The 24,486-nt window shown below is 52.4% G+C and overlaps 8 protein-coding genes across 8 annotated transcripts; 3 read left to right on the top strand and 5 right to left on the bottom strand.

Annotated features, from left to right (window-relative positions):
- Positions 1–693: 693 nt before the first annotated feature.
- N0V89_001180 (uncharacterized protein) lies at positions 694–2,205 on the top strand (the record flags this gene model as incomplete). Its single annotated transcript, XM_056209994.1, has 2 exons — positions 694–1,128; positions 1,180–2,205. The coding sequence occupies 2 exons, from the start codon at positions 694–696 to the stop codon at positions 2,203–2,205; spliced, it is 1,461 nt and encodes a 486-aa protein (XP_056076816.1).
- A 1,694-nt stretch (positions 2,206–3,899) lies between these two features.
- On the top strand, positions 3,900–5,783 carry N0V89_001179 (uncharacterized protein; the record flags this gene model as incomplete). Its single annotated transcript, XM_056209993.1, has 1 exon — positions 3,900–5,783. The coding sequence occupies one exon, from the start codon at positions 3,900–3,902 to the stop codon at positions 5,781–5,783; it is 1,884 nt and encodes a 627-aa protein (XP_056076815.1).
- Positions 5,784–10,486: 4,703 nt separating this feature from the next.
- Positions 10,487–11,587, top strand: N0V89_001178 (uncharacterized protein; the record flags this gene model as incomplete). Its single annotated transcript, XM_056209992.1, has 1 exon — positions 10,487–11,587. One exon carries the CDS (start codon positions 10,487–10,489, stop codon positions 11,585–11,587), a length of 1,101 nt encoding a protein of 366 aa, XP_056076814.1.
- Positions 11,588–12,244: 657 nt separating this feature from the next.
- N0V89_001177 (uncharacterized protein) lies at positions 12,245–12,547 on the bottom strand (the record flags this gene model as incomplete). The annotated part of the gene is made up of 1 exon (XM_056209991.1): positions 12,245–12,547. One exon carries the CDS (start codon positions 12,545–12,547, stop codon positions 12,245–12,247), a length of 303 nt encoding a protein of 100 aa, XP_056076813.1.
- A 1,500-nt stretch (positions 12,548–14,047) lies between these two features.
- Positions 14,048–16,203, bottom strand: N0V89_001176 (uncharacterized protein; the record flags this gene model as incomplete). Its single annotated transcript, XM_056209990.1, has 2 exons — positions 14,048–16,057; positions 16,087–16,203. 2 exons carry the CDS (start codon positions 16,201–16,203, stop codon positions 14,048–14,050), a joined length of 2,127 nt encoding a protein of 708 aa, XP_056076812.1.
- A 1,614-nt stretch (positions 16,204–17,817) lies between these two features.
- Positions 17,818–20,173, bottom strand: N0V89_001175 (uncharacterized protein; the record flags this gene model as incomplete). The annotated part of the gene is made up of 2 exons (XM_056209989.1): positions 17,818–19,776; positions 19,841–20,173. 2 exons carry the CDS (start codon positions 20,171–20,173, stop codon positions 17,818–17,820), a joined length of 2,292 nt encoding a protein of 763 aa, XP_056076811.1.
- An 854-nt stretch (positions 20,174–21,027) lies between these two features.
- Positions 21,028–21,883, bottom strand: rpl15 (60S ribosomal protein L15; the record flags this gene model as incomplete). Its single annotated transcript, XM_056209988.1, has 5 exons — positions 21,028–21,395; positions 21,447–21,460; positions 21,523–21,665; positions 21,745–21,753; positions 21,806–21,883. The coding sequence occupies 5 exons, from the start codon at positions 21,881–21,883 to the stop codon at positions 21,028–21,030; spliced, it is 612 nt and encodes a 203-aa protein (XP_056076810.1).
- Positions 21,884–22,234: 351 nt separating this feature from the next.
- On the bottom strand, positions 22,235–22,921 carry N0V89_001173 (uncharacterized protein; the record flags this gene model as incomplete). The annotated part of the gene is made up of 2 exons (XM_056209987.1): positions 22,235–22,742; positions 22,803–22,921. 2 exons carry the CDS (start codon positions 22,919–22,921, stop codon positions 22,235–22,237), a joined length of 627 nt encoding a protein of 208 aa, XP_056076809.1.
- Positions 22,922–24,486: the final 1,565 nt, after the last annotated feature.

Below are 24,486 nucleotides of genomic sequence, written 5' to 3'. Positions count from 1 at the left end.
GCGACGTCGAGATTTTACCGAGCGAAGAACATGTGGTCAATGGTACAGGACGCGCGGCGCAACATGTTATGAAGATCTCTCCATCGCAGGCATAATCCTCACAGTGGGTTCTTCCAAGTGCATGAACAGTTGAAGAGGAACACAACATCGAAAACCAGACGACAGCATCGCATCTTCCGCTCCGACACCATCGCCACGCCTCCCGCTCGACGAACATCTGCCAGTCCAAGTGGATGCTAGGAAAAGCTTGGCTCGGGTAACAGCGGCGATTGGCGCATCACATGCTGCATCCTGGCACATCCTGGCATGCCCTGCAGACCAGCTGCATGCGGGCAACGCGATGGGCTGTCGCCACAGCCACCGACTTCCTGCCACCGTGAGCTCCTGAAACGCTCGACAATACAGCGCCGGACGAGGAAAGCCGACCACCGCCGCCATCATTTCAGGAGCTCAAACCTCTGTGCAGTAACCCTTCGTCCAAGGCGGGGTGAGACGGCGGGCCTGTTGCAGCACTCCAGCCTCGCTGCACCTCGACCTGCAGCAACAGCGAACAACACAACACGCAGCCACCTTGTGTACGCCTTCGCTCCAGCCTCTTCACCGCCGTCGCATGCACTCGGCGTGCATATCGCCCTCAGCCTGTCTATAGACTTCGCATCGCATCTGAACAGCTGGGAGTCATAGCAGGCTCGCATGGTTTCCTATCCCGACTCGCAAGGCGCAGAGCGCTCGCTCGCCATCCGCCGCCCGCCCTCCGTCACCTCGCACTCGTCCCGCGCCTCGACCGTTCGGAGACATCGCCCGCACCGCTCGCATTTTGGTGGCTCCTCGTACCAGCCACAAAACGAGTTTCCCGTGTTTACGCACACTGGAGATGTCGAGATACTGATCTCCAATGGAAGGAAAGAGCAGCGCTACCTGCTCCACAAGCTCATTTTGGCGCAATGCTCCGGCTTTTTTGAGGCGGGACTGAGTGACGAGTGGGCGACGGCCGGTGGGAGCAGCGCGCCGAATGCAAGCTCGGCAGCACTGGCGAGGGTCCCGCATGGCGCTCTACAGGAAAAGAAGGTGTGGAAGTACGAGCTCGATTGGGGCAGGGACGACGAGCTTCCTATGCTGATACAAAAGGTGCGATCCCTATATCTTCAATAAGAGCAATTACATGCTAAGTCGAGGCAGAAAGCGCAGCCCACATTGTTCGGAGGTGATACAGCGGCCTCGCAACCGCCAGTGCTCCGTAATAAGCCGCCAGCTCCCCAAGCAGGCTTCTTCCGCAGTATGGCCAATTTTTCTTCCCTCCATGTGCCCACGACTCCCAGCGACCCCGACGACGACACCTTCCGAGACTACGACAACCTGCTCCGCGTCTTCTATAATTACCCACCAGCCTTAGACCCGGTTAACATTGCGAATGCATACGTCGAATGCAAATCGCTCCTTCAAATCGGCGACATGTACGATGCACTTGACGTGATAGGGCCGCGGGTAGATCACCATCTGCTACGGTTCCAGGGTCGGCTGTGGAAGCAGATTGCTAAATACCCTCCAAGCTACCTCAAGCTGGGCTACATGGCGCGGAGCAAGGCGATATTTTCAGAAGCCATGGTGCACGTGGTGGGGCAGTGGCCGCAGGGCATGAATCAGCTGAGAGGACAAGTCGCAGAGTCTGTACTGGAGCTGGTGGAAGACAAAGTGGACGAGATGGATGAGCTGAAGGCAAAGGTCGAGGTCAAACTGTTCCGGCTCACACTTACAACGAGCAGAGGTGAGCGGGTCACACCCTCGAACAACTGGCTGGAATGGATGGCAATATCCCTCTTCCGACAATGGCTCGCAGAAAACACCACGCCCCCACCCGCGCCGATTCTGAAATCTCCACGCCAACCTTCGCGAAATGGAGAGAATGCGCCTTTGCCTCCGCCTCCCCCTTTCAATACTGGACGAATATTCAAATTACTCGGCACTGGTGGATCCAGCTACCTAGGCCACGACGAGTGCAAGCGTTTCCTCAAGCTGAGTCCCGAACACTACAATCGCGACAATCTGAAGCGTTTCGAAAGACGTATTGAAGAGATCAAGAATAAGGCGAAAGACGCTGTAAAACCTCTTATGAGAAATTTCCTCGAACTGGATCTTAGAGAAGGTGGTTTGCCATATTTAACATGTACCCGCATCGACCCACAGGATTTCCCGTGGGATGAGTAGCCTTTGCTTTGGAAAATGAGCGCTATTTGCTATATGATACCTCCTGAATCGATGTTAGGAGTTGGCGCAGGCATGGTCGTTTGGATTTGCAAGAGAGATATTTGGCGCCAGATACCCTATGTTATGATTATTTGTCGTTCGTTGTCCGGTTTTCCTTGCATTTGCGTCGACAGGTAGGATAATACTGTCTGGCAAGAGAGACATGCTGGCCACGCCTCTCTTCCGGAAAAGATAAACGATCAGATATGACAGAACTTCTATTGTCGCTCTTCAACTTTCGAGACTACGCCTCCAGGCCCAGCCGTGACCCATTTAATGGAGTGCATCTGAGTGGCAAATGGAAGAAGCACAGAGGTCGGAGTTTCTCCAAGGCCGCAATTGGTACCGGCTGTGCTCTGCCAGGTGATCTCACCTCCGGGTTCAGGAGTGCGTACGACTGGTCTTCGGGTGGTTTCGGTCATAATTCCCCTTCGTCCTATACGCCCAAAAAAATCAAAGTAGTTACTTTGCATTACGGGTACAGATATGGTCTTGCCGTCTCATTCGAGCGTCAGAGTCGACACGGATTGAGCATGTAAATTGATCGGCGCTGTGTCTTTGTGCAGCAGATTCGGCTGCCATCATACAGGCTCTCCGTGAATTGGCGAAACTGGGGCATTTGGAGATAACGGATACTAACAAAGGGCATTTGTACAATGTACATACCCAACCTAAGAAAGCAGTGCCTCGCAGAAAGGTGGCACGTACGACAGGAAATTGAGATGGATTTGGCATTACGCAATTTGGTAGGTCGACGCTACGCAACAGACGCACCATGTAACATTCCACAGTTCATCGGGTAATCGCAGGTCCTCCCATGAGCACGGGATCCCAAGATAACGTAGTCCCGCCATGTATGGGTGCAAGACTGTGCTGACCAAACACCAATACAAGGTGCCCTAATCCCAACATGCGCAGTTTGAATAAGATGTTAGTATCAAGCTTCAGGGTGCGTATGAATCTCTTGATAGATGGAGGGAGCGGTGCAAGGTAACCAGTGAACTCACTCACCGTTAATGCGAACAGATATGCGTTCCTCGGCTCAAGCGTCATGCTCGTTGATGCGACTGTTGCCTAGCGCTTGTTGCTCACATCCCCTTTCTCTTTTTCGAGGAGTTGAGAGGCACATGTTTGGGATAGCTGATAACGACCGCGGCCGCGCAGCGCGTCACGTGGGTTGTCGAACTTCACCCTCTTGGCACATGCGCTGCGCTAGGCTTCAGGATGCTTGGCGCCTTCGCTGCGAGCGACAAAGATACGCCGCCCTCGCAGCAGAACATGCTCCGCACCGCACACGCAGACGCTCAACCCCGCTGTTCACACAGCGAGATCAACTCCAACGCATCTGCGTAAACACCCGGTGCCCCCGCGGCAGACAGCCCTTTACGATTTTCTCTTCAGAGGCGCACGATTATATTGTGCCCGTCACCTGCGCGCCTTCGTTCTTGCCGTCCATCCAGACTGCGCAGAAGGCAAGTCACTTTCACCAATCCGCGACCCTTGCGCCTCGAGCGCATTCACCTCACTCGTACCATACCCCACCTCAAATCGACCTTCATTGTTGCGTCAATCTATTGCTGCCACCACTTGCTCAAACGGAGCCTCGACATCTATCCGACTTCGCTCGTCAACCTCGCGATCTTGCCAGTGCCGCGATGCAGGACTCACCGTTCACATTCGGTTGTTCACCTGGACAAGGCGCGCCACTGAATACGACGCATGCCACGTACAGTACCCTAGACGTGCCTGAACCCTCTGCAGGCATCGCATCTGGCCAGAACGTCCGTACTACTTTCGCGTCAGGTTTGAGTGCCGCACTGTCTCCCCGCACGGCGCTCACGAACGTCAATATCGATACTCCCCATGATTCTCAAGGTTCTTCTGCTAGAGATGGGAAGATTGAAGTCCCTCTACCTGCTGCAAATGATCGGGGTACTACTATTCCTGTGCTGCAAGAGGAACGACATACAATCCCTGTTGGATCTTCCCGTACTTCACGGCGTGTTGGACGTAGGAACGCGGATCGCAGGAAGGATAAACTTCCCTCGGTGCTCTATGACAAGGAGCCGCTCCATGACGGCGGCTATCGACTCGTTTTCCAAGCGGGCGGTCGAGAAGCCAGTTTCCTCGAATACCACCCACAGACCTCACGGAACTCTAAAAATGATGTTTCCAGTGCAGACTTCTCGGTGGAATACCATGCTGTACGCGCACTTATGAACATGGAGAAGCAGGGCTCTTCGACGAGCACTCCTGGCCCCTCTACCGCTTCCCTGACTTCCCTCGCTAAGAATCGTTTTTCCGTTGGCGATGTTCCAGTATCTTCGCAGCAGCAGGAGCGGACGCAAGCTATCAAAGAAGATGTCGACATCCAGGTGCCGAATCACGAGCCAGCCGTCATCGGGACGAACCTATCTGACGTTGGAAGCGCAAACGAGGGACACCAGGCAGTCACCCGTGAGTCCACTGACTCTTTACATTTCTACACGATCCGGTCTGTCGGACTGGACCCACTGGACAACGTGAACTCAGCCGTAGATGTCCTAAAACAAACGCCGGTCCCTGTCGCAACTGGGTTCCCTCAAATCCAAGGTATCTTGGAGGATGATCGGGCCCACACATATGTACCTGACGAGGTCCTTCTTTCCCCTGGCATTATTCACAACCAAAACACCAACACCGAAGCCCGGCGTGTTGCTCGCCGTAAAACTATAGAAGAGCTCAAAGCGAAGAGCGGGACGAAACCCCAGACGCAAACGACGAAGCGTACTCCTTCAATTGCGATGAATGATACTACTGAAGGTGTCGACTTACCCAACCATGTTCACAGGAACATGTCGTGGTATCAGCTTCTTTGGACACTCTTGGGTCTACTGCTCCTGGGACTTTATTACAATATTTTGATCCCAACTGGACAAGCTTGTTTGAACCGCACTCCCGGAGTCCTGAACTTCGTTTGCAATGCGGTGGTTTCAGCCGCACATGGTGTTGCTGCAGCCCGGGGTTGCATCAGGCCAACGCAACCCCCTGAGCCCACGCAACATGAGAGCCACTGGTCGCCACAGACCGCTAACAACGATCAAGGCTCGTTAGCTATGCTCACAACCGTTGCTTCAGGGTTTTCATCTTTGCGATCTCCATTGAACAAGCAACATGTACACGGAGCAAACTTCGCTGCTCCTGAAGTTTCCCGCGGTGAGCCTGCGTGTTATTCAAACCCTTCCGCTACTCGCTTACCGCCGTATACGCGACAACCTTTCTCGCCATCGGCGTCCTGCCATGAGCCTTCGTGGCACTCACACTCATCTACTGCTCGCTTTCGACGTTACACTCACCAACCGCCCGTACCGTTCGCTCCGCAGACGTCTTTTAGAGAAGATCGCTACCCACTTACCTCACTGAATGCCTATGGCCATCCGCAGACGAATTACGTCTACGGGGATCGTGCCCGCAACCTCGCCAAGCTGGACACTCCGTCTCCATATCGAAACGCAGAATATTGGGACGAAGTACCCCAGCGCTCGTACAACTTTTCATAGTGGCCACCTCTTTCGATGATATTGAGGTTCTGTTCACGTCGCTATCTGTACTTGGCGGCAGCAGTCCACTCGAACTGTCACCTCCCTTGACTGCCGAACCTATTGCATCTGACCTGGTCTGTCTCGATGCCCCACAATGAAGAAGCTTGCATGCTAGGCCACTAGAGTCAGCCGGCTCGAACCTACGATAACAGCTGCTGCTATACACCATCCGCTAAAGAAAGCCCATCTTTTGGGCTTGCTTCCATACGTGCCTTGTGTTAAGTCCACGAGGACAACTCCGCCAACATCATCTGTTACCCTACTGCCAAGCTTGAACCATCGCTGGCCTGTACATGATTCGACATCCACTCAGCGCTCCAAATATATAACAAGCTCTGCCATCATCACAATCATTCCATCGTTCGCATTCCATCTCCGGCCCACCGATTCGGCATTTCGCGCTTTCTAAGCACTTTCGACCGTTACATTCACCTTAAACGAGACGGATAACTTCTCTCGTTACACATAAACCCTTGAACAACTCTTCAGCTCACCGCAACACCCTCCAACTTTGGCTCTGACCCATCCGCCAAAGTCATCCCCTCCCTACCTCCCACCCCCAAATGCCGACCCGGCATGGACGTTCCGCTATAATCTTATGAAAGTAGCTAGACACAGCATCACTCATAGGGTCTGGTATTGCGGAACAGAATACCTACCTCGGAGTAGGCGCGGCCAGACTTAGTGAGCCCACACCGAATTTGAGGCTCATTTGGAACCGTCGAGGGTGCTTTCAGAGTCAGGTAGTAAAAAGATGCTATTGTCTACGGATTGGGAAGCGGTTTATGTGTATAACTGTATAGCAGCCACAATGTGTGTACCGAAGATTCTAGAATCACAGAAGGCCTTAACGCGACAATACTTGGTGGGCAGCTACAAGACTACCAGCTCGCAATAACCGGCTTCGTCTAATCGTTCAGAAACCAATAATACAGAATCCTGTCAGTGACAGCGGGCGCGAATGCTGGCTATCAACATCTAGCAACGTTCATCAGATGGGACTGCAATACAGGGTCCACACCGAGTCGAACAAAAAATTGCTTTGGAACCGCAATATCGTAGGCGGACTGAACCTGAGAAGTCGCTCGCAATTTACGATGAAACGAATTGCCACACCCACCTCGAACCATGATACTACCATGCGTTGACCGCGCGCATATGGTGTTGAAAACGATAATTAATGGAACAACAAATGGAACAACAAATGGAACAACAAATGGAACAACAAATGGAACAACAAATGGAACAACAAATGGAACAACAACGAACAAAGACGGTACATAGCGCAAACGACCCCGAACCGAAGCCCACCACACATCTGCCTACTTTCCCTCATTAATGTACTCCCATCCGACAATCCCATGGGTACGTTTGAGTCTGTCAGAAGGCTAGATGATACAACATCACAACGGGCTTTAGCATTGATGAAACGAGGACGAGTCTACGCAGTCCTCGCAATGTTTCACCTATTTACTCACAGGACACGACATATATGGATGGGTGTTATTAGCAGCAGCCAAGCCCCACATCGATCGATTCGAGAGCCGCTACAACTTCCTCCTCTCGATGTGGCCGCTGTGCCATGCTACAAATTCCCCGGCTTAATCTTACGGCTTGGTAGTCTTTCTCTTTGACGTGGGACCACGAGACTGGCTACGATCATTTCGCATGACAATCACGCGGATGTTTCGCTACGACTGGGTTTTTTCCTTCTCATCTCCGCACTTTTATGATCCCGTCGGAGGCGCGTTGTCGGGACGAGAAAACAGAAAGCGGCGAAAAAAAAACACATCACCAACCGAACGTAAAGTGTTCTAAAAATTCTCTTCTTGAGTGCTGCGGAGCACAACTTATTCGAGGCGTTACTTTGGGAGTTGAAAGGTCTTTTGTTGCGTGTCTTGCTCGGCATTCCATGCCCATTGAAGTTTTGGAAGTGCGAAGAGCGATATGATTCTGATTTTGAGGCGGAGCCGCCTGCGGGTCTTATGCGATGTATCTTTTTTTGTTGAACGAATCAGGTCTGATGACCAAGATGAATGGGACAATTGTCAAATCCACCTCAGTTCATATTTTCTTGTTGATGCCAAGTGATGTTTTGCGTATGATCTACTAAACAATTGCGTATCAGAGATGCCTGCGGTAGAGATCCCGGGAGTTGCAACAAGTCGGCGGCTGGGGAAGCATGCAGCCCTTTTGTGGACCCGATCGGTCGCAGAAACTTGCAACTGCATCCGGATCAATGTCGAAAGGCCGGCATCTACGCGCTGATGACTAGATCAAGGATGCATGCTTAACGGAATAGTCGCCTACAACTTACGTCGGTCGGACAAACTTAATGGAGCGGTCATGGCTGCAGCGAAGGGATAGATGTCCATCACTTTATCGTTCCTCTGAGCTTCGTCGATGCAGGCTTTCAGTCCAGCCATCAACAACATCGAAACGTATTACGTATTATTGACCATCGATGGCGATGTTGGTCTCCTACCTCTAGATTTTGCGACGAGCGCGCATGTTTGGCCAATCAATGGAATTCCCACACAAACCCGGCGCGTAAATCTCCCGCGGCGACGACGAGCAATCACCGCCAATCGCTCAACAGTCCACTTCGTCGCATCATATCTTGTACCTTTTCAGCGGCAATTTTTGCCTGCGCCGCTTCGTTAGGAACAGACGGGTTGCCTTTCCGTATCAGATCTACATGCCACGCCGCAGTGGTGGTTTGAGCCACCGGCGCCTGCACGTGTCCTCAAACAAAGCAATCCATCCCAGCGCTTATACAGGGCCTCCATTGGGCTGCATGGTCTCTAGCGCATCGACAGGAAGCTAAGCTCAACTTCCTGCATCTCCCGCTGTTCACGTTGTACTTTTCACCCGGTTCACCTAACATGTAGGATTGAGGCGTAGACCAAATTCTGCGCGTAGGCTTCACGACGACTGGAGGCTCCGAGCGGCAATTATATTTTGTGAAGATCGGCAAGCATAGGTCAAGTAATTTGTATCCGATTTGCCTCATGCCTTGACACGCGATTGACAACCGTCTATTTCCTACAAGCCCTACCTTTCCCGCTTTCGCCCAAAGTTGGACTCCAGTCGCCTTCCGCTCGATCATTATCAAAGGCATACTGTCTATGCAGTAGTGTCATTGATCTGGCGCTCTGCTTAATCTCACTCTCCATCTTCTTGTCTCGTTTCATTTTTTCCCTTCGACGATGTCCAAACTCCCTATATCCCCATTTTGGACCCGCGATCCACAAATCCCAATATACCTCGACACCGGCAACAAACGTGAGCAGATCTGCCCAACCTGTGGTCTCAATTCGAAAGATCACCCCATCCACTGTATCACTACAGCCTCACCGGCACCCCCTTCCTACCGTTCAACTGCCTCACCCGCATCTTCCTCAGGACACCTAGCAGCTCCTCCCTCCTATGACTCGCCCGCTTCGCCCGCTGCTTCCTCACGGAACCTAGCCGTGCCGGTCCTTCGCCTGGAAACGCCACGTCGCTGGTATCGGCCTCAGCCTCCTCGTCCTGCACTCCGGTTCGACGTTCAATCCAATGAGCAGGGCAGAGCACGCGTGCGAGCCCGTCGAGTAACATTTTCCCCTCTTTCACCAGTAACGACGATACATGAAGACGACGCAGGGCGGAGAAGTTTTACCAGCGGGTCGTCAATCCCAAACACACCAGTGGACGAAACTGAGCGCACGAAGAAGAGCAATTTGGGACTTGGCATAGCAGATGCCCCATTCCATCTGGATCCGAGTCCGATACGATCGCCAGGAGGCGAGCACCTCGCTAAAGCCGAGAAAGGCGAGCCCATCAGGAAGAGTTCAACACCAAACCTTGCAGAGGGCATCGAGCAAAAGCTTTGGAAATACAGCGCTTCCAGCAACGTTGTGAAGCGCTGGCTTCTGGAGATCATCAGCTGGCTACTGAGTGCTCTGTGTATGTGCGCAATAATCATATTATTGTTCTTCCTGCAAAACAAACCGTTGCCGGGCCGTTGGCCTATGAACATCACACTGAACGCCTACATCGCTACCCTTTCAAGAATCGCCTCGGCTTCGCTTATGCTCCCAGTTTCCGAAGCGCTTGGACAACTGAAATGGAGCTGGTTTCAAGGACGTTCAAAGAAGATGTGGGATTTCGAATTATTCGACAATGCATCTCGAGGTCCTTGGGGATCTGTCATGCTTCTCGTTCGTACGAAAGGCACAACACTTGCAGCCCTTGGTGCGGCATTAACAATATTTGTGATGGCAATGGATCCTTTTTTTCAGCAAGTGGTGCGCTATCCCCAGCGAACGGTGCTTCAAGTACAGAACAGCTCCATTCCCAGAGCCGTGCGCTATGAGCAAGATACTGCAAGGACTTTTTCAGCAGGACAAGAGGTCATGAACCCAGATTTGGACATGAAGGCCGTAATCGATCAATCCTTCCTCGATTTTGGGGTCCCACAGTACCAAGTTGGGAACGGAACACAGACAGAAATACCTCTATCTTGCTCAACCAGCGATTGTACTTGGGAGCCCTATGAGACGCTTGGCGTCTGTAACGAGTGTGCAGATGTGGTCGATATGCTGGATTTTGGCTGCCTTCCTACAAAATTGGATTGGGTACAAAATTCGACCCAGTATATTCCGTACGATAACGGAACCATGTGTGGGTGGTTTTTCAATGCAAGCAGCGAGAATCCGATGCTCATGCTAGGTTACCAAGTGGATCCGTTTACTAACCGATCCTCTGGTGAGATTTTGACAACGCGTCTCTTGCCCCTCATCGGCAACGTGAACAGAAAACCTCTATTTGGCGGCTCCATCAACTTCAGGCATGTCCGGAACCCACTCATCAATTTCGTGGTTGTGTCGACTACAGAAGGACAAGACCAGGAGAGTGTCTTGAAGAGTATCTTCCACCATCAGAAGCCACGGGCGTTGGAGTGCGTTTTGTCATGGTGCGTCAAGACGATCAAGTCTACGTATAATGAGGCTACGTATACCGAGATTATCCAAGATCGCTTCATCAACACGACTACGGGTCCATTCCCGTGGACCTTTATTAAACCTGACTCTAACTCTACGGATGAAGTTGCAAAAGTGCAATACTTACAGGACATCACCGTTAATCCGCATGCCCTTGAGGGCCAGGGCAACACTTCCAGTTACGGGATGTCCAATCAGACTGCTTTCAATATCCTCTCCATTTTCGATGACTATCTACCATCGTTCGCGACACTCGCCAACAACGCTTCCCAGCAATACATGAAGTTCATGTTTTGGGACGAAAATCCCTGGTTGCGGGAATTCCCGGAAAATCCATGGTCTGCACCGAACAACGTCACATATCGAATGGAAAGGCTCGCAACAGTAATGACGAACATCATGCGGCAGGCAGCCAATGACACGACCTTCGGACAATCATTCAACGAGGAGACATACATAGAGGTTCGCTGGGTGTGGCTCACTCTGCCTGTCGGACTGCTTGGGTTGACTTTGGTCTTCCTAGCGGGAACTGTGATACGTACGTCAATGGAGAAGGATCGCGTTGGCGTTTGGAAAAATTCGGCTATTGCGACGCTTCTCTACGGACTACCCGACGAAATGCAGCGGAAGATCACAGACTCGCAAGGGCACGGTACACCACGATCCAAGGCGAAAGAACTGAATGTCAGGATGCTTCCTACGAAGGGTTGGCGAGTTTCAGGACATGTGCTGTCACCAATCGTACGGAAGCAGAAGCCGCCACCAGGATGGATATAGGGAGCCAAGGAGCGCAAGAAAATGTCTCTATATATTGTGGGCATGCAGCGGTAATAGTTAGTTGACGTGCTATAATTCATGCCATAGACAGATCTTGACTTTAGTGAGGTTTAAGGGTCGCCCCATGAAGGGTAAAGCATTGTGCCTCAGTACCCCATACAGGTGATATCAACTATGGACCACATCGTGCTGTCGTACCTGTAGCAGCCTAGAGTTTCTTACGGTCTTATCATGCATTGGTGTTGTCCCTATCTATCGTCATTGATTCCCTGAGATTGAGAACGATGGCATTCATTGGAACTTTTCATTAGCAGAGGACTTCAATCATTATTTCACATTTCACATTTCACAATTCTTTCATAACACTTGGAAGGGATTACATATTGCACCATTCAAACACTGGGTCAGTTAACTAATTGACAGCTGGACTACCCTGTGGTGGCCTGTGCCGTACCTCAAAGCTATCTCACCAGTAGTCAAGGCGCACACCACTCAGAAACATGAACGGCAGGGGGATTTCTTATCGAGAGCGTAAATACTTGATAAATCGGCCTCAGTGAAGCATTCCTTACACGCCTGGATGTCGAGAAGAGGTAAAGAACGATGATTTGAGGAGATACAGAAAGCCTATCTATCCATCTTCGCAGAGTTCGCTCTTCATTCCTCTTCCGTCTCTAAAGCAACGTACTCGGTGACATAATCGCGCTTGTTCACACCTTTCCCGTCGTAGGTCCGGCGCTTCTCTAACTCATCCTCGTCGTTAATGTCCTCGTCTTCGGCATCGCTTCGGGTATTCAGCCCAGGTGGGATCATGCCGGAAGCAAGTCGGCGTTTCTCGTTCGCATCAGATAGATCGTCGGGGATGGATCTTTGGACGATGGTGTCTAGCCGTTCGAGAATTTGGCGCTTCAAGTTTTCGAGGACAGGTGAGATGGCTTCCGGGTCCGCATCTCGAACCATCAATGGCGCGGGGCTCTCGAACGGGAACACGGTGGGAACAGGTGCACCGACGACCGAAGCCGCGAGCGAAGTGGCGAGCAAGATTAGACTGGCGTGCATGCTGTCGGTATTTGGTGGTGATTAATGGAGTATGTAGTAAATTTTGTGTTTTGATTTTTTTAAGTTGTGAAGATGCACAGCACCGATTATTTCAAAAACAGGCACAGCCTGGAGGCAGAAGAATAGACGTTGAAAGAATGTTGTTGGAGTGGATCCGGTCCCCTTGACGTTCGAACTTCGGGGGTGAACGAACTCTTATACCCCGGCGTAAATGGTCATCCCAGAATCAGTCAGAGCGGGATCGATAATATGCGCGCGTAATACCACAACCTTGCGATGTTGACATGGCTTGCAGCGAACCAGCACACAAAACAGCCACCTTTGCCTAGCCGGGCAGTGTTGCCTAGCCGAGCAGTATCGATGTCGCTTTCACACTTTTTTTACCATCACGAGTACAGTTTATCTCGCGATTCCTACTGATTGAGGGCAGCTCTCATCCTGCAATTTCCCTGGTCTATAGTATGTTCAGACACGTTGGTCGGCGTCCTGCTAATCAACATCGAGCACGGTGCGAGCTGGCGGCTATGGTCCACTATTTCGCTGATAGCAACCGGTTAGCCGGCAAGTCGTCATCGAATCCTTACCTACGAGCGCTTAAAGATAGTTTCACGCCCAGGTGTAAGTTGCATGCTCGCCGTTCCACTTGCCGCCGCATTGACGTGGTCCGGAGCTGCCGCGTCTGATTGGTTCGCACGACACCCGACTGGCTGGCGTAGCGCCGAGGTACGTACCTATTTTCGTCTCGATAGCTTTACAACGCCGAAGAGTATGTGGGTGCTCTTCAAGAAGAATCCGGCCACGGACCGTAGAGAGTGGATGGAAAGTACGAAAATTCTTATGGGGGTTCGCGGAGTGTGATTCGTGTTTCTGGATCATGCCACTTCATCACGGAGTCACACAATCTTCTGTAATCGATGAATGCTTGAATAGATAGAAACGGCAGTACCAGTACTTTTTTGGTTGCTTCTTGATTTGGTCGTTGTTTTCCCTAGTTCCTGATGAGTTTCGCACATCGAATCAAGCTTGACGTCAGGTTTTGATCCAAGCCGCGACATGGTGGGAATACGCAGTAAGGTAACACGTTGGGAAACAGTGCCATTGGAAAGCTGGAAGTTGTCATCACATGAATCGCGACTTTGAAAACCCACGCTAATACAAGATCCAATTGTTCTTAAAGTCCAGAATGGATCTAGATCTACACGGCAACACTGTGAACGCTGCCAGGAGAACGGAAAATGAATAGTCACTGACACTGCTAAATCTATTCAGGAACACCTTCTCCCGAGCTGCAAACAAATACTCCGTTTCAGTTCCCCTTGGATATCGCCACCGAAGGAAGGAAAACGCCATATGTGAACATAAAAACTGAGATACCGAGCGAGCAGCTTTCTACACACCCAATCATCCTCGTCTCCTCCGCTGTCCTCCTTGTGCCTTCGCAAAGTCCGGCGCAGCATTCTCCATGCCGATATTTGCCAGCTCTCTAACGACTATAGAAGCAGCGGCAGTAGCTGCTGCATCTTCCGCTGCCTGTCTATCGGCCTCTTCCTTCGCCTTCTGTTCCTTCTCAAGTCTCTCCTTATCCAGCCTCTCCCTTTCTCTTTGATCCCTTTCTCTTTGATCCCTTTCCCTCTGTTCCCTCTCCTGCCTTTCCTTCTTCAATCTATCCTCCTCCACCTTCTGGATCCACTCCTCATCCTTCTTCCTCTCCTCCTCTTCTTGCTTCCTGAGCTCCTCCTCTTCTTGCTCCCTGCCCTTCTTCCCGCCGCCATCTTCATCTTCGTGAAACCACACTCCTTTCTTATCCCCAAAGACGTTATTAATAACTTCGTAAGTTCCGCACACCCCGTCGACTTCACCCCATGGGAGCCACAGTCCAGAGTCGGCGGTCCACACACCGCCGCGACCGCCGCGTTGGTCCCAGAGAAGGTCGCCTCCGATGGCTGCGGTGTGGTAGCCCATGGGTGACTGCGGGGTGCGGAAGTAGCGGCGGAGGAGAGCGCGCTCGTAGCCGGCGTACCAGAGAGATGTCCAGGCTACGTCTACGTTATAGGGCTGCGTCTCAGCAAGGTTTGTAACACGGGATTGGTTCTGCTCGCTTCCGGGCGAGAGAGTGCGGTGATTTGTGCGGAATGTTGCAGGGACAGCGCCAGTGTACGTGTTCTGGATCAGTGATATGTTTGTCCATGATGTGTCACGGCGAGGGAGCTTGTCGAGCCCGTACTTGTATTCTAGCTTGTCAATGTAAGCTGACTTGTCGTTGGGAGAGGGGTCGTGGCTGGAATCGTCGGGTCTCCAGAAAGGACCGGTTGCGTTGACGAAAGCTGAGGGCAGGTCAGAGGAGATGTGTGACATCTGTGGATAATGTTTTTGCGTGGGTTCAGTATCATTGCTGCGCTTGGTGGTAAGAAGTTCGCCTTCAGCGCATTCAATCAACGGTTGGAATAGTGCATGCGTGTAGTCCAGGCCAATAGAAAACTCGTACTGGCGATCCCCCTGGAGTATGACATTGCTTGTCTTTCCCTGTTCCTTGGAACCCAACAGTGCTCCAGAAACGTGGTCATACATCTTCAACGCGGCGGGCCTGTTCTCTTTCTTATAGATGTGTCTCGCCAGCATCTGCTCTCCGAAAAGGGTCTTCATGACGGACTGCACAGTCCGGTATTGGCTTTTTCCTTGCTCAAGCACCAACAGCGCCGTTTGAAACAGTACCCGCAAATCATTGACTGGCCCCATCAATGTCTCCGCATCCAGGTATTTCGCCGGCACGAGCTCTTCGGTCTCCTTCATACCCTCGCCGGTACGATATACGTCACGCGGCAGGATAGACGATGGCATATGTCTACAAGCTACGTCATCTCCTTCACAAGTCTTCTTCGCCCCAAACACAATGGTCTGAGAGAAAACCTTGCCATACTCCTTCTGAACCCTCCGATTCGCATCTGCCACCACATTCATATACTGCCTGATCATAAGCTCGCTTGGCAGCTGAAACCAGGTCTCTCTCCCATCGACTAGCATGACCAAATCATTATCCTTGACCACCTTCCTGTCCTCAAGATATGCCAGCACGCCCTTCAGCTTTTCTTTCTCCCAATCCGACTTCTTTTCGGGATCCACGAGCGGACTAACGATGGTCGGGGGCGGGTAGTTCATGATCATAGCAGACATGGTGGTCTTGCAGAAATCGGCATCGTGTTCAAGAGACGATAGAAGGAGATGGAAGTTCGGCGACGACTTGCGAAGGTTGCCCGGGACGTGAGATATCGTGCCATTCTCGAGTTGGAGCGCAGTGCTTGAGAGCTTACGGAGAGATGTCGGTATTGATGAAGGGAGATGCGGGAGATGCGGTCGCCAGGTCGAAAACTGATCGAGGTTTGATGATATGGTTTGGTAAGAAGAGGAAAGCGTCTGGGCGTCCGGTTAGCACTTGGGTATACGTGAAGCTCGAAGAAGGTCCACTCACCTCTTTCTGCCTCGCACCCGCCATCAATAGCACTACTGTAAACAGCAACGCCGACAAAATCGCGACCCTCCCTCTTCTTCCACACGCCCATTGTATTGCCGCATTACCAGGTCGCAGCTGCTCGTGTGGCGAAGACAGCGGAGACCACGGAGCTTCCAAGTGCATGCGTGCCATGCTACCGTCTGCGCCGCCCTTTCGAGGAGGAAGAAGTTTCAAGAGTGCCGGTAGAAGTGAAGGAGCGCGACGAGACTGAGAAGGGAAAGAACGGGAAATCCACCCAAACACCACGACTAGGTCAACCTCAAGCCACCGTTCACCTTCACGAGACCTGTCTTTCCCTCGACGTACTCGGTTCGCACTTGGAGGTAGCGCCCCCAAGTCTTGGTGTGCGACCCTGCTGTTCGATTGCGGGTACCCAACCTAAGCTCTTCACTAGCAACCTTTGCTTCCAAAACGTATAGCGAGTCCAATGTGCAAACAACACAGCTCCCGCACAGCACGAGTGTGAAGGAGAAAAGATAAGAAGACCGGAGAACGCGTGAAGGTGCCCTCTCCAGCTCAAGCCCGCGCATTCCTCGACCTTGTTGCGTCAGCCCTTTGGATGGTCGGTCCACAAAAGGGTCCAGCACAGGGACGCCCGTTCTTGCGGTACGCGGACACGGCATCGGTGGCCCCTGCCGATGGAGCCTCGCAAGCTCGTGCGCCTCTGATCTGCTGCGAGGGTGTCTCGGGCGCATCTCACGTCTCTGCGCCATCTTCCCCATGTCTTGCTTTACGAAAAACATGGCGCTGTTGATGCCTTGACGCCTGCCTGGAGGACAAGATGGATTCTGGCATGCAACGCATCGTGACACACAGAGTATTGGTAAGCATGTGCGTATTCGCTCGCTCAGCCTCGCCGTCGACGGCGCCGTCGGTGTAGAGTAGCGACCCAAGGGCGCCCTAGGATCTGCAGCTCCACCCGCTCCACCTTGCTTTCGCGGCTTAATTTGACGACGCGTGGCAGCTGTTTGAAACGAAGATAGCATTGTTTCGTTTTCAAGCTCTGGAAGCTTTTCACTCGCAATGAAATGCGGCCGATGCTCCTGCACGTGCAGATTCTGACCAACTTTGCACATGTGGGGATGAGGCGCACACGTTTCACGAAACATTTGGCTGGGTGTGACAGGTGACATTTGCAACACTGTGATAAACACCGAATGTTGACACATGTCTCAGCGGTCGGGCTCTTTCGGTGCCGCTGTCTTCCAGATTCCTGCCCTACTGCCTCCACTACGGTAATAACGTACCTTCGACGCAAATGCTCCAACAACTCCGTTTTATTGCTGAACGCTCGTTCCAAGGGGTATCTTGCAAGTGCACGCTCCCAAGCAAAAATCTCAGATGCAAAAATATTCCAAAGAGAGCCTTCTCTGCTTTGTCCCCAGCCATGAAGGTACGAGAGGCACCGGTTTTGGTACAGCTATACCATCGCTTCCTGCATCACCCAACGCGTCTGCTTCTGGCATTACTCTCGACGCCCGTCTCTTAGCCCCAGAAGCTATACCAGGACTGGCAGCGCCACCCGTTCCATACGGCCTTCCAAAAGCATTCTTCCACGCATGCAATGGCGGGGAGCTGCCCTTCGTTGCAAGACGATCCTTCTCTTGAACAGTTCTACACGACTTTAGTACGTAAACTCGCCACACAATCTTGAATCAGCCACTTAGCCAGATGGTAAGTACTGTTTCATCGTCTTGTTGCGGACGTCTTGACACTTCATCATAGCCATCATGTGCATCTCCTGACCAACTTTCCATGTCTCCATCACAGTTTCGTCTTCCTTCATCCTAGCCAGATAACCTGGAAAGCCGATTCTGTTGGTGGTTTCGCCTCGTTGGTGTATGAAGCGATCCTCCAAATCGTTGAGCTCTTCCTCGCGCGCAGCGAAGTGACTCATCATGTTCTGGTTCCATTTCCTGTACTGTCGCACGTAGCTCTCCATGCGGCTGAAGTAGTCGTTCATGGAGGCCGGGTCGAGTTTCGGTGGGACAAATGGCGCCACAGGTACCTCAGGGTACTTCAACTTCTGGGCCGTGTTGGGCTTGGTAGGATGATTTTGGGAAGCGCCAGATTTGAAAGGCAAGGTATCCTTCAGCTCATCTAGGCCCATTCCACGGTTTGTAGCAGGAAGGAATGGCTCCACGTTACCCAAACCAGCCAGACCGTTGAGACCTGGATCAACAGCCTTGTCAGTGGGAGCAGTAGAAGAAGTGGCAGCGGTGCCGTTCGGCACCGTACCTGTTCCAGAAGTCTTCGCTTTGGATGAGCTCGCTGCAGACGCAAATGCCGGGACAGGCTTTGGCTTCCCTATCGAAGGGCTATCTTCGTCAACATCCATAGCATCACCAGCACCATCATCTTCGGTAAAAGCTTGATATTTCGGCTTCCGCTCAGACTGGCCTTCAGTATTGGACATACTGTCAGGAACAACCGATCCCTTGCGAGCGGGATTGGGTCGCTTGGTAGCAGCAGAACCACGCCGAGGCGAGGTTTCCTTGGGCTGCGATGGCGTTGGGTAGGCCCAGCTTGGCTCTTTAAAAGTCTCGGTCCAGACGTCTGGTGCGAACTTAGCAGTATGAGGTGCAGAGTTACTTCCGCTAGGAAATGCTGTCTGCGTGTTCAGCTGTGGCGGCGGTCCTGGCGGAGGAGGGGGCATCTGTGAAAACTGGGAGAAGGGGGATGCAGGTGGAGGCGGTTGTGATTGACCTGCAAAAGTTCGTTTCTCCGCTGCCGGTCGTTGAGTGGACCTGCCTCGAGAAGGCGACACACGCCCTCTGCTCGTGCCACCTTTTTGTGGGGCGAAGTAATCCGGCTTTCCTTCGAACTTACCGCTCCATTGTCCAGGTGAAAACTTCATGTTGATGCTTTCCTCGCTCTTGCTCTTAAACGGGTTTGGAGAAGTGCCATTGCCCTGCTGTGGATTCTGCTGTGGCGTTCCGAAAATCTTGGAGTTCGGTCGCTGCTGCGGCGACTCTTTGGGCGGAGGTGGACCACGGTGCTTCCTGCCTTTACTGAATGCCGAAGCTTCGTCTTCCTCGTCACTGCTTGAGACATACATGTGAGGAAACGGGTTTTCCTTTGGAGGGCCGCTATATGAAGTCCGCTGTCGATGTCCTGAATCCGAGTAAGACCCTGGATCGGCAGATGAGCCCGGCCGATGGGTAGGTGAGTTGCGAACACTGGCGGATCTGCCCACGCCCTCTCCAAACATCGACGTCCGCTCTCCTGACTTTGTCGAGAAGTACGGAGTTCGTACGCGATTACCCTCAGAGAAGGGCACGTCCTCTGCAATATCTTCGTCTAGGGGAGACGCCTTCGGTCGCTCATAGTTGGAGCGGTATGCCGAGCGCGCCTGGCCTTCATCTCCGGCGGAGCTAGGATCAAAACCTTTCTTGCTAGAAGAGGGCATCCGCGTACTCTGATTACGACCGAAGGGTGTACCGTTCGGATTGTTCGCATTCGTGGAATTTGGTCTCGGCTGCTCCGGCCGCGGTTGCTTCATCTTCTGCCATGCCGTAAATACATTCGCAGGTTCAGGCTTCTTTGCGGTAGGTGGAGTCCTGAAGTTCTTGAAGTTGTTACCCGCAAACCGATCTGCGCCATTCGTGTAGGTGTTATGGTGCTGCGGCGCAGGTCGTTGCGGACCAGGCTGAGGCTGAGGTCTGGGCGGAGGAGGACGATAGTACTGCCCACCATTTGGCGTACTCGTGTAGGTATTGCGGGGGTGGAGGAGGGCGGCTTCGGGGCGTGTTCGGAGGGTGGTATGGCGGTATGTTCAGGTTCCTAAACTTCTTTCGTTCTGCATCGTACTTTGCCCGTTGATGCGGGTCGCTCAAAACCTCGTGCGCAGCCTGGATCTGCTGGAATTTCGCAACCCACTCCTGCTCTTGGCCGGGATGCCGATCGGGATGGCACTCGAGGGCGAGCTTGCGAAACGATTTGCGGATATCGTTGTCGCTAGCGGTTGCAGGAATGCTCAGGTCCGCATAGTAGTTGCGTGTCGCATCTATCTTCGCCATGGTGAAGGGACGGCAGCCGAGGGGTTTGAGATGTGTGCGGTGGCTCTAAATGAGCGTTGTTTAGTTTGTGGCTGTAGCAGGCAGGCGTGGTGGCTCTCTTGGAACCTGGCTTGCTGTTCACTGTTTTGTTTAGGCGTTGCGAGGCGAAGTCACTCAGATGACGACCCGTGCGCGTGCTCGCACATCGTGTGTAGATAAACCTAGCCTCTAGATTCAAGCGGCGATTACGTATCACGAGTAGCGCATGTCGGATGGTTTCAGAGAGCGAAAGGTTGGCGTTGTAGGCCTCGGAAGGTGGTCAGTTGTTCGTTGGCCTGGTGTCGAGCTGCCGTGTTTTTGGCGGGGCCGAGCTCAGCGAACCGTCGGCGAGGAAGCCTTCAGGCGTATCCCAGCAGTCCAGTAGCGGACACTAAACGCACCGTCTTTGCAAGGCTATATCGAAAAAGTGCCTGATACCGCTCTGCATGCGTTATCGGGTGCGCTGCCTTTGGTGGAGGGACTTCTCGTTGCCAGCAAAACAAAGTGCACTGACGTCGTTCATTAACCATGTCCAGCACCCATGGAGCCATAACCGGTCAGCGCTATTGATCCGGATACGATCTGCACTGTTGAGGCTGACTGCACAGAGATACATTGCAGATGAGGGGCACTGTCACTGAGAAAGCACAATGATACTTCATTGTAGGGTATCGAAAATCGTGAACTCGTTTGAATTCATTTTGACATCCTGTCTGTCCCGGTCGGGTCAGATCAAAATAACTATAGAGCCTGAACAGCTTTTCCATGCACGCCAACCCAATCGCTCGAAAAGATTGACCATGTTTCCCACCAGGAACGCAAGAGCGCCCACGCGTTTACCGGTAGCGCCAGAGGGAGAGGGTGTTGTGCCTCTTCCAGGTCTTCCTCCTGCCGGCAGTGGTCTTGTGGTATCCGTGTCCTTTGCCCAAACCACGGCTCTTCTTGCCGGTCGCGGTGAGACCACGGCTCTCGCGGTGCTTGTGGACGGGGTTAACGATCCAGTTGATGCGGGCATCACGGCGGATGGCCTTGTGAGAGGGGTCGACAAGGATGACTTCGTAGTACTTGTAGGTCGAGTCCTGGTTGATCCAGTAGGAGTTCAGGACGCGCAAGTTGGCGCAGCGGCGGCCGACACGCTCCTCAGCGGTCGACTTGAGGGAGCGCTGGTACTTGAGCTGGTTCACACCCTGGTTGGTGGGCTTGCCTGTTGTAATATTAGAGAAGCGTCTTCAGCTTCAGTCAATGGTTGACATACCATAGGTGGCACCCCTGGAAAACTTTGTTAGCAATTGTCCGTGTAATTTGCATTTGCAGTCTCTGGTTGTACATACTTGGGAACGGGCCTCTTGCGACCTCCACGGCGGACGCGGATGCGGTAGATAACGTAGCCCTGCTTGGCCTTGTAACCGAGACGGCGGGCCTTGTCGGGGCGCGACGGGCGGCTGGCACGGTGGATGACCTTGAGTTGGCGAAGCTATTGATGCACTCTCAGCTATGTTCAACGAGCAACATCAATTGAGGCCCGAAGGTCTCAAAGAAATAGTAGTTCATACCTCCCAGCACTGTCAAATGTTAGCGAAATTCCTTCACAAACGGCAATTGTCCAAAACGTACGCGAACGCGCATCAAGAAGCGCATCATGTCCGACTGCTTCTTCTTTTGAAGCTCCTCGACATACTTGAGGGCACCCATCTTGGCTGATTGTGCTGTGTGTTAGTAGGTCGGCGGGGTGGAAGTGTCGATTGAAGTTCGTCGAGCGAAGCGAAGCGCAAAATCGTTGTGTGTGAGCTTAGTAAGCATGGCGCGACAGGGATCCGTCGGCGGGCGCCAGGAAGGAGCTAGCGATTCGTAATGTACAGCACGAAGGACCCAAAGCTCAACTGCAGAGTATGGAGTTGTTGTAATCTTGAATTTGCATATATCTGGTTGCGAGAGGGCACGGCTGCATGTTTGTTATAAGCCCATCGCGGCAGTTCCTCCCCTACATGAACGATCACCTTATGTCGTCTTTGTATCGCCACCCTCCTTTGCAGAGCTTCGTTCTCAAGGCTCGGTCTTGGGGAGACCTTTGACCATCCGCTTAACGCCCCTCTCTGCGTATCTCAATCCTTCCAGCAGCTCCAGGCTCAGCTCTTTGTGCACGCCTATTCCTTTCTCCCCTCCCTCTGTGTCATCAAACAATGTCCCCTCGCCTTCAGTATCATCACCTTTGGTCTCAGCACCCAGGACCCTCTTGACATGTCTCACTGCCGTCTTATGACCCAGCCTGAGGAGCCTCTCGGTTTCCTCAACGTCTTTCATCCACTTCTCCAACACTTCGTTCTTGTTGTCCCCCGCTAGTCTGTCAATAATCGCCTCTAGAGCGTCGTACTCAGATAGCATGCTCCGGCATGCTGCGTCTACCTTGCCCACCGAATGGTAGATAACGTTACCGGCAATCTTTGTGTTTGCAAAGGTCATGGACTCGTGCGAAGTGGACTTGTTGGGCTTTGTGAGCGCTTCGGTGATCAGGGCGGACATCTCGTTTTGACGGCAGGCATTGGCTTTCTCACTGCAATGATGAAGCCTTTAGCTTTGATCCCGATCAACTGCTGGGACTGTGTAGACCCACGCTCGCTGAAGTCGCTGTTGAAGCAACGCGTTCATGGTGCGCCTGTCGTCTGCGACCTTCTTCCGAAACTGCTGAATTTCCTTCTCGTCTCCCTTTGGCTTCGCCAAGAGCGAAACCATTGCTTGTACTTGCCTGTTGCTGTCAGCCTGTGTACCCTCCTAGGCGCTTGCGGTTCACATGCTGGCTTCCTGTGACCGCTTCCTCCTGGTCTGCCGCGCGCTTCGTTTTGCGTCCACGCTGCATACTGCTCGCCGAGTTGGATGCACTGCTGGCTATGCTCTTGTTGGAGCATCGAAGTTAGGAAGGGGTGCAATGCCGTTGTGAGCGGGCCGAGTCCATACGGCGGGTCCGGGTCGTTGCCAGACAGAGGAGGAAGGCACGTCATGTGTATCGACCCCCTCGAGAAGAAAAAAGCCGCCCAACAGTCTCAAATTGCACTGTGCCACTACGGGAAACCCCTTTTGACCTTAGTTGCGCGACCTCACACATGTGATCCCTGATCAGTCTTTTCGTCAACGAAATCCATTCTCCTTCCCCTCGATGCAAAGTCTGTCATACCTCACTTCATAGTCTCAAAGTCGGATCTATGCCACGCGCATCGTCCATCATGTGTAATGCCTCTTGGCCGCTATCCTAAAGGCTCTGATCATGGTTCGAGATACATCGTCCATTCTCCCCGTAATTCTTTTTGACCAACTGTGCACCATCACTGGCGTAGTAGGGCTGCAACCTAGATGCATTTTGAAAATCCAGGATCGCAAGATTGTTGCACCTTTGTTTCAGCCATTCATCCTTTAGGTTGAACCTGTGTATACAATACAGTGCCCGACACCCGACGTCCTCGTCTATACACACTTGCACACATTAGAAACTTCTGCCATTCACCCGGTCAAGTCGAATTCCAGACATTTGTAGGCGACAAGCTCAGAGACTTACCTTCTCATGGTTATCTGCACTGGGGCAGCATCCCAGAGGTCGCCAAAGCTTCTCAGTACCTTCTGGGCTGTACTCACCACCGGTTGACTCAGGCTACATAATGGATTGATCGAAATCATGGCGTCGCTGAAAAACAATGACATCCACTTTCCAATCAGAGTGCCACTCTTCTCGTCAATGCTGGCCACTGTTTGTAAAAGTCCAAATACAAACGCCATGCGTGTTATCTCAGGATGTATATTCTAGCACCCGAACTCACAGCAAACCACACACACACTATCACTCTCCTCTCAGTCTAGGATTTCTGTTAGCGCGGTAGCACACGAAAACCCCTCGGACCATCTACCCTACAGTCCCTGCGAGTCACGTTAGGCTCCACTATACACCATCCATTCTCAGGGCGTTGCAAGCATACATCAACATATAGAAACGCCAGGGTCTTTCAGATCATTCCACGACTCTTCCAAGTCGAACTATACGCATGTGAAGCCAAGCTGCACTTTCCGCACCCAGAACCCGAAAATACATGATGATTAGACGAAGATATGTCCTCCTTTCTACAAAGCACCACAGTTTAACGTATGCTTCTGATCACACAAGGGAGCCATGCGATCCTAGAATTGCAGCAACCGATGTTCACAGAATACCCTGAAACCTCAACCTCTTAGCCCCATCAAGTCGACCCAAGCTACTTTTTACAACACTCGACTCTTCCAAGATCTTAGCCCAGCATGACACTCAAAGCAAG

Source organism: Didymosphaeria variabile (genome assembly GCF_027946475.1).
Source record: "Didymosphaeria variabile strain IMI 356815 chromosome Unknown scaffold_1, whole genome shotgun sequence".
In the NCBI taxonomy this organism is placed as follows: Eukaryota; Fungi; Ascomycota; class Dothideomycetes; order Pleosporales; family Didymosphaeriaceae; genus Didymosphaeria; species Didymosphaeria variabile.
The sequence above is the reverse complement of the archived record's forward strand: the minus strand, read 5'-3'. Positions and strand labels throughout refer to the sequence as shown.